The sequence below is a fragment of the Sorex fumeus genome, unplaced genomic scaffold, assembly GCF_029834395.1.
Source record: "Sorex fumeus unplaced genomic scaffold, SorFum_2.1 ptg000094l, whole genome shotgun sequence".
Lineage (NCBI taxonomy): Eukaryota > Metazoa > Chordata > Mammalia > Eulipotyphla > Soricidae > Sorex > Sorex fumeus.
The window spans coordinates 22149528-22159093 of NW_026606151.1; the positions used below are offsets into that span (position 1 = coordinate 22149528).

Consider the following 9566-nt stretch of genomic DNA (forward strand, 5'->3'; position numbering starts at 1 on the left):
ATGTAGGGAGCTGGGGAGCATAGTTAGGATGAGAAGGAACCACTATGACAGTAATATCTAAAAATAATCACTCTGGAAAAGAACTAAGTGTTGAAAGGAGGTAAAAGGATATATGTGATGACCTTTCAGTACCTGTATTGCAAACCATAATGCCAAGAAGAATGGAGGGAGTGAGGGAGGGATGAAGAGAGGGAGAGAGGGAGAGAGAGAGAGCGCGAGTGAGTAAGCAAGTGAGTGAGCGAGCGAGCGAGAGACAGAGAGAAAGTGTCATAGAGGTAGGCTCGGAGGGGGTGACAGGAGGGAGACAGGAGGGAAACTGAGGGTGTTGGTGGTGGGAAGTGTGCACTGGTGAAGGGGCGGTTGTTGCAATGTTGTATGACTGAAACCCAACCAGGAACAACTTTGCAAACTGTGAATCTCATGGTGATTCAATAAGAAGGAATTAAAAAGATGTTCAATAACATTATTTTCTGCGGCCAAGGCTTATGCTGTTTCTATAACTCTCTCTGCATTTTGAATTTTCTATCGTTTCACTTTACACTTTTAATACGCAGCATTTTCCTTATTGCTTTCTTTACATCTTTGTTTCTTAAAGTGTAGATGAGAGGGTTGAGACTGGGTATAAGTATCACGTACACCAGAGCAATGAACTTCCTTTCATTTTGTAGTGAGCTATTCTGTGGCCTCACGTACATAGACATGAGTGTTCCATAGAAGAGAGTCACCACGGTGAGGTGGGAGCCACAGGTGCTGAGGAGCTTCCGCCACCTTGTTGCTGACTTGATCCTCATGACAGCGCGAGTGATGATGCCATAGGAGATGAGAATTGCTGATAGAGGCACCAGAAGAAATAGCACTGAGAGAGCAAGGAAAACGACCTCAAGGACTTTTGAATTGGTACACGCAGTCTTAATGAGATCTAGGATCTCACAGAAGAAGTTATCCACCTCTTGGTGCCCACATCTTGGCAACATTAAAGTCATGGTGCAAACAATGATGGCGCAGCCAGCAGTAGTTAGCCAGGCAGCTAGCACCATCCTGTGACAGAGCTGAGGGTGCATGATCACCGTGTAGTGCAGAGGCTGGCACACTGCAGCATAGCGGTCATAGGCCATCACGGCCAAGAGCAGACACTCTGTGGCGCCCAGGTCAACGGAGACTGTGGCTTGAACCAAACAGCCCACGTATGTAATAGACCTCTTTGAGCTCCACAGATTTACCAGTGTCTGGGGGATAATACTGTTGGTGTAACAGAGATCCAAGAAGGACAGGTTGGAGAGGAAGAAGTACATGGGCGTGTGGAGCTGGGCGTCCAGGTGAGACACCAGGATGATCATTGTGTTTCCCACCAGAATCACAGCATAGAAGATGAGGACAACCACTGAGATGATGCGTTCTAGTCGGGGCCATCCAGAGAACCCCAGAAGGATGAAGTCCAGGGTGGAACTCCCGTTGCTCATTTCCATTGCTCCTTATGAAAGGTTAAGAGAATACCAGGTTAACAAAAATTTCCATCTGTCTTAAGTTAAAGTACAAATCTCCTAAATTTCTCTGGAATACCACAAGTCTCCTATCTGCATATTTACTTCCATATGGGGCTTCTATTTTCATAGTTTTGTTGTGCTCAAAGCCCAAAGCCTCTCCATATTCAACCGCACCCAGTATGGTTCTAAAAGTCTTGAATGCATTCACCGAGAATTGTTAACCATTGAAAAGGTCTAACATGCTATGTCGCCCAAGTATCTAAAATATTCAAATATTTTGATTAAGTTATCAATCCCTAAATCAGTTTTCTGAATTTTTACATTTTATGGACATATACATACATATTTATACTTGTGTGCTTAATTGTTGCAGGGCCATCGCCCCAAGCACCCCCAGTGCCCGGCGTTCATGAGGCCACATCTCAAAGTGCTGGGCTGGAAGCCTGTGTGCTGGGGATCAGATCCAGGTCACCCAAAAAATTGAGGTTTCTGTCACTTCAGCTGCATATATATCCTGAGTTGATATATTTTGAGGCTTTGTTCTTCCTTGAACATACAAACGCTACTTAATCATTACAATTTTTTTTACACCGGAGCAGTGAAATTAAGGTGAAGAGAGAAACAAGTTTATTTTTGGATCAGGGCCTCCGATTGGTAGCAGAATTGTTTCCCATATTTGCTTCCAAATTATCTACATCTTGGTCATTAATCATAATCACTATAGCAAACCCCATAATTACCAACCTTCTCCTCTCCATATTTTCTTCCTATTCAACGTCTCTGACTGGTGTTGTTTTATCAACTTTTGTGTTACTGACTACAGTGTCCCTTAGTGCAAAGGTGTTTGATGACAAGAGGCAATCATCTTTCATATTATTTATCCTTAGCTTCATGTATGTATGCTTTTCCTTCTGAATATTTAAAAATTATATTTATAAGCTTGTTCACATTGATTACATTCAATATTTCAATACCAATTCCACCACCATTACACCTTCCCACCACCATTATTTCGAATTTCCCCACCTCCATTCAAGCCTACCTGTCAGGGGCAGATGCTAGATAATTGATTTTCTATTGCTTATTATGACTATCATGAGAGGTTGCATGGCCATGAATTCTGGAATTCTAAAATTGTAAATGGTTGGGCTTCAGAGACTTTGTAGGGAGCTAATCCATTCTGAGATTCATTGGGGAGTCTCTTGATCAAGGCTGTTGATGTGCTGAGATGGAGCCCAGAGGCATTTTGTGGGTGTGACAGCAAGGACCCCAAGAGGCAGGGAGATGGAAAGGGCTGGCCCATCTCTGCTGCCGCCATGTGGCCTGGAGTCTTAGTCCCTGAACCCCTGTACCTGGGTTTTGTTTCTGGAAGCTTGTGGCCACCAGGGTTTCATCTGGTGTGGGCAGAGAGGGCACACCTGCTCCATCTGAGGTGCCCCGGTGGAATTGGTTTGATAGGGGTTCCGGAGAGATCTCCAGCAAGCTGCTGTCTTCTGGATTCACTGCTGTGTCTCTGGATCTTCTTCTGAATTTTTGTGTGAGGGTCTGCAAGAGCTGCTCAGGGGGACTGGGTACCATGCCCAGTGATATTTGGCTCATTAGATTGAAGATTGAGTCTTGAGGAGCTGAGGATGTGGGGCTGTGAGTTCCCTGTGTGGTGCTTGAGAAGTCACTTGGTGCTGGGGTTTGGTGCATTATCAGGCATGGACATTAACCCCAATACTATGTCCCAGCTCCCAGATATTTCTTTAATATTTTTTGCCTTCTGTTACACTATCTTTAAAGCCCTACTGCAGTCAAAAATTGAGGGAATTACAGTATCATTTGGTGTTACATATACACAACAACAGTCAATGTGGCTCCATTTGTCTACTCAGCAAAATTAGAAAGTCAGGCAATTCAAACAAGCAATTCATAAATAATCAGTGTATTGCTTTTCCCCATGGAATTTACCAATTGGGTAAGTTGATCACTTGATTACTTTGGAATTCTTTAGTGAAATCTACCAGCCCCACTTTGACTCTAAAAGAATATAGATATGGTATAAAGCACAACTTCACTATTTCTGAATACTGTAACAAATAGATAAAATGTTTATAGAATTAATTTTTTATATATTTTATACATATAGTTGTGACTATACATCACACATATAAGGTACTTTATATTTATAGTGTCTGTGACCAAGGAATAATGTTTGCTACATTTATAGTAGGAGGGCTGGAGTAATAGCACAGCAGGTAGGGCATTTGCCTTGCACGCGGCTGACCCGGCTGACCCAAGTTTGATTCCTCCGCCCCTCTAGGAGAGCCCAACAAGCTACGAAGAGTATCTTGCCCTAGAGAAGGGAGCACCAAATAAAGGGTGTTTGGAGGATCCTCCCAGGAGGGGAGATGCATGTTGAAAGTAGACTATGGACTGAACATGTTTGCCACTCAACGCCTCTTTTGCAGACCACAACACCCAAAAGGAGAGAGAGAACACAAGGGATTGCCCTGCCACAGAGGCAGGGTGGGATGGGAGGGATGGGGGTGGGAGGGATATTATCCATGGTGGTGGAAAATGGGCACTGGTGGAGGATGGGTATTTGGTCATTGTATAATAGAAACCCAAGCACAAAAAATTGTAAATCTACAACTGTACCTCATGGTGTTTCACTAATAATAATAAAAAAAAGAGTATCTTGCCCGCATGGCAAAATCCTGGCAAGCTCCCCGTGATATATTTGATATGCCAAGCACAGTAACAACAAATCTCACAATGGAGATGTTACTGGGCCTGCTTGAGCAAATCGATGAACAACGGGAGGACAGTGCTACAGTGCTACCCATTATTTCATTCATTTTCATCTGATGATATAATGAAGTTCTATATCTAAACTGGAAAGCTTAAAAATTTTCTACAAAACTTTAAAAAAAATCACACATATGTTAAATATACTCCTTAATGTATATTGAACTGATAAGTCTAAGAATAGGAGAATATAAAGCTTTGGTTCAAAGCTTTCAAAAATGCTTATTAAATTCATTTTTACTTTATAAGCACTTAAAGTGGGGGGGCTAAGAGGGGGGAGATGTAATGATAGTACAGTGTAGAGGACTCTTGCCTTCCGTGTGTCCAACCCAGATTCAATTCCCAGCACCCATATGGTTCCCAGATCACTAGGAGTGATCCCTGAGCACAGAGCCAGGAGAAAGGCCTGAACACCACCAGGTGTGTATGGCCCCCAAATAGGACAAAACAAATAAAAAAAAAGTGGGCTAAGGATAGGAATGGAAAAAGTCAAGGAATTTGAGGATTAAATTGGACCACAATGCCACAGATCCAGGCTCTGCCCTGCACAGAGATGGCCCCACAGAATGATACTCAACTACCACGTTCATAGCCCCAGTCACGGGTCCTCAGCAGCCCATGAAGGAGCTTCTTTCCCCTAGTCAGAGCCTCCCTCTTACTTCGTTTGATAGTTCAAAGACGCTTCTTCTCAGCACCTGGGTATTGGCTTTCTTTTTGGTGCACCATCATTCTGAAAAGACAAAAGCACTGAATTCCAGATGGCCTTACTTTAAAAATTTATTATTATTATTATTTTATTTTGTTTTAGGTCACAACTGGCAATACACAGGAGTTATTCCTGTCTCTGCACTCAGGAATTACTCCTGGCGGCGCTCCAGGGATCACAAGGGATGCTGGGAATCGGACCCTGGTTGGCTGCGTGCAAGGCAAACGCCCTACCCCTTGTACTATCGCTCCAGCCCCCCAAAATATTTTTATTATTAGAAATATGAGCACTTAGGGCCATAGCTATAGTACACCAGGTAGGGTGTTTGCCTTGCATGCGGCTGACCCCGGGTTTCATCCCTGGCATTTCATATGGTCCCCTGAGCACTGCCAGGAGTAATTCTTGAGTGCAGAGCCAGGAGGGGTAAACCTTGAGTATTGATTAGTGTGGCCCAAAAAGCGGGGGAAAAAAAAGAACTCCTAAAAACACAAAACTTAAAAAATGAAGATGAATATTTATGTAACAAATCTAATTTAAAAAATCTTTGAATATTGCCCATCATTTCAGTAGTTTCTCTTCGTGCTTCAACCCAGAACCCTTCTTTGTCATCCCTCCCCAAAAAATCCCTTGACGATATTTGTAATCACTCTGTATTTCTAAACCACCTCAATGCACATGTGTAGATGCTATTGTTTAATGAGACTCATTAAATATGTCCACGTGTCTCTTAAGTTGCAGTTAATATTCAGATTTTTCATTAGACTCTTAGCTTGTTCTTCCCGGTCTAAGTCGCAGATCACGGACAGCTGTTTCAGCACCATATAGTCTTTATTATCATGCTTTTCTGCTTATTTTTTAAATTTTGTTTTTGTTTTTGGCCAGCCTGGAAGCGGTGCTCAGAGCTAACTCTTGCCTCTGTGCTCAGGGATCACTCCTGGCACGGCTGGGTGGGAGGGTAAGAGCATGGCAAATGTCTATCTACTGTCCTACTGTTCAGGTCCCTTTCCTGGTTGTTAATCACTAGCAATGGATCTTAAATGCCTTATTGAATGAAAACAAACAACCAAAAGCATGGAACTCCAGGGCTGCTGCTGTACAAATAGAGGTGTGAATATATTTTGGCAATGGTTAGCAGGTAATAGCAGGTAATAGCCCTACTGAGCTAATTTACTCTAGTGTCTCCTACGGTCACTGGGATTTGAAGTATTGCCAAATCAGGAAGTGCTTGCATAACCTAATGTTATAAGGCAATTAGAGGATTTAATGTATTTTAACTTTCCAATATTAGGTTAAAGCTTGGAGATATAGATACACACACACACACACACACACACATATATATATATATATATATATATATATATATATATACACATATTTTGTGTTGCTGGCAATTGAAACCAGGTCTCAAGATACCGCTGAACCATATCTCTGCCCTTTGGATCATAATTTTTGATAAATTTTTATTTTAATTTAAAGTGAATATGACAATATAGCAACACAGAGCATCTGACAGAGAAATAGCAAAGATATTAAGATACTGGTATCAGAGCTTTTAGTTGAAGCACATTTAAAAACTTTAAGGTTAAATTTCCCTCTCGGAGAGCCTGGCAAGCTACCGAGAGTATCTTGCCTGCACGGCAAAGCCTGGCAAGCTCCCCATGACATATTCGATATGCCAAACACAGTAACAAGTGTCACAATGGAGACATTACTGGGCCCACTCGAGCAAATTGATGAACAACGGGAGGACCGTGACTGTGACCGTGAAGGTTAAATTACAATTTTTAATAGCAGCATAATTTTACAGATTAAATTTTCAGTGATACTAAAGACAAATGGACTAAGCACATTTTGGATCATAGTTTGAATACCTATGATGATAATGACAGAATAATAGAAAAATATTAATAATTGTGTGACATTTTGAATATTTTATTAGTGCCAAAGTAATAAATATATATTATTGTAATCACACTTAGTCAAATAAAAAATGATTTTAAAATAGTTAACGTCCCTGATTCTAAGTCAGACTGTTGTGACTCTATTAGATCAGAATCAGCCATTTCCTCACTGCACATATATGAACAAGACAATTGAGATTTCTCAGCTAAAAACTCTGAGTCTAATGTCACCTGCTTTTGAAAGCATGGTTATAAAGAAGATTAAAATGATGCATAAAGTGCGATGTGCCTCTCGGTCCATAGAGAACGGTCAGCAAACAAAAATTCCACAAACTGCTCTTGTTGAAATTTAACATAATGCCCACCCCTGGGGCTTGAGCGATAGCACAGTGGGTAAGGCGTTTGCCTTGCATGCGACTGACCAGGGTTCGATTCCTCCGCCCCTCTTGGAGAGCAAGCTACCGAGAGTATCTTGCTTGCACATCAAAGCCTGGCAAGCTCCCCATGACGTGTTTGATATGCCAAAACAGTAACAACAAGTCTCACAATTTGTTGTGAGACGTTACTGCTGCCCACTCGAGCAAATCGAGGAACAACAGGAGTACAGTGCTACAGTACCCATCCCTGAGATAACACTGGCATATTGTTAATTATTATACGTTAATTATATGCATTTCTGTTTTTATACTGAGATCTATCAATGTAGAATTTGCTTTTACTCTGTCTTTTCCATGAAATGGTGCAGAAAGCTTACCTGAAGAGGAAGATATACGAAATCATCATGTTTTTATGAGGAAGGAAGGAGCTGTCATACTTTCTTGTGCCATATATGTATTCCTGTTTCCATTAGGATGATCCTTCTCTGTACTGTTAGTTCAGAATAGTTCTTGATCCACTTCTGAGAAATATAGGGTCAGCCACTAGTTTTTCATATCAATGAGTTACGTTCACATGTGAGTACGAAGATTGAACTAGGATGAGTAGAAATGTTTAATATGCATGATGGAGAAAAACTGAGAGACTGGTAGCGTTGATGAATATAGGTAAGTGTATTTCACTTGAGTCTCACAGGTGCATGGCACCTATTCTACCACTGAACTACATCCTTGGCCTAAGATACTCTTTTAATGTGTGCTAATTAGACACATTACAGGTTGATTTATGAATAAGTAAGGAGATTACTATGTTGATCTCTATGTACTGGAAGAATCATCACTTTGTAACAGAGAAGTATTTAAACACAACGCTAAAGGCTACTTGTGTTGAAGTGATTTAGTCCTTAGGGATTGGTGTTCACAGAGGTGATTAAGAAATCTATTGTCTAGCAGCAGAATATTATCCAAAATGCAATTTTATGGAAATTTCCCTTAGGTACTAGGTTTCATGGTTTCAGTTTCTTTTGCAGAAATTTTTATCAGATAAATGTATCTATATTCAAAATATAAACACGTGTTAAAATTTTGATATAATTTTTTTATTGAATATTGAATATCGAATATTTATTTATTGAATCACTGTGGGAAAAGTTACAAAGCTTTCAGGTTTAGGTCTCGGTCATGCAAATATCAAACACATTTCCCTTTACCAATACTTATTTTTCACCACGAAGAACCCCAACAAGCCCCCCCAACCCCCCATGCCTGTGAGACAGATGAATTCTAGTTAACACTCTATCTACTTTGACTAGATTCATTTTTTCGATAAAAGATGCAACATTATTATTTAGAGTTTACCCCCCCCCCCAAATCAGACATGCTGAAAAAGCATTGTGAAATGATTTGCTTTCTACAACTGGGTTCAAGAATTAAATGATGTTGTGTGGCCACTATTGTGGCCGTGCGGTTTTGGATTTCTGCTATTTTACTTATTAACCCTGGAAGTATTTCTACAGAGAGTCAGATAATTAAGAGATTGGTTTCTGTGCTCTGGAGTCAGGGCCGTGCCAGAGAGCCGCTCGTGGGGGGCAACTGGTGACCTCGGTAGGGCATGAAGGACGGGCCGGAACGCCTCCCTTCCCATGAGGTTTTAGTCACCCCCTCACCCCCGGCTCATACCTGCTCTCCACAAGGCTCCCATGTGGCCACCATCTTTCTTTCCAGAGGGGAGAGGGCAGAGGGGAGCAACACCCTTTCCCCTCCGGTCAGGCATGGTGGCGTGGATTAATGCATAGTCCGTTCACTTTTCTGCTCCAAGCTGCTGGGTTCTGCATTAAGTCATGATATAAATATTTTGAATATTATACAAATAATATAACATAAGTACTTTAAGTATAAAAATGTTTTTGGAGATACAACAAAAATATGGATCAATACTAAAAAATTAGCACATTTAATTTCAATCTGATTAATTCAATAATTTCAGTTGGAGATGATGGGCAGTTATCTAGGCATATCCATAGGAAAGAGGATATTGGATTAAAATTATGGAATGATGATAATTCTAGGTTCATAAGCCATATCTTTTTTATACCATAAAGTTATAAGCACCTTAAATTTATGTTAAGTTCTGTAGGGAAAATTTACCATAGTTAGGTTTTCCAATATGTTTTTCTACTCTTCTTTCTCCTTTCTGAAGCACTTTGTGTTTGTCATAAATTGTTTTGGGACATAATTTCTATATTATCACACGTACACACACGTGAATGTCTAATTAGTATACATTTAAAGTTTATTTTTTTGA

General features: G+C 40.8%; 1 protein-coding gene across 1 annotated transcript; it reads right to left on the reverse strand.

The window, feature by feature from the left end:
- Window positions 1–530: 530 nt before the first annotated feature.
- LOC130040180 (olfactory receptor 2W1-like) lies at window positions 531–1466 on the reverse strand. Its single transcript, XM_056132187.1, has one exon. The coding sequence runs from the start codon at window positions 1464–1466 to the stop codon at window positions 531–533; it is 936 nt and encodes a 311-aa protein (XP_055988162.1).
- Between the last annotated feature and the right edge of the window lie 8100 nt (window positions 1467–9566).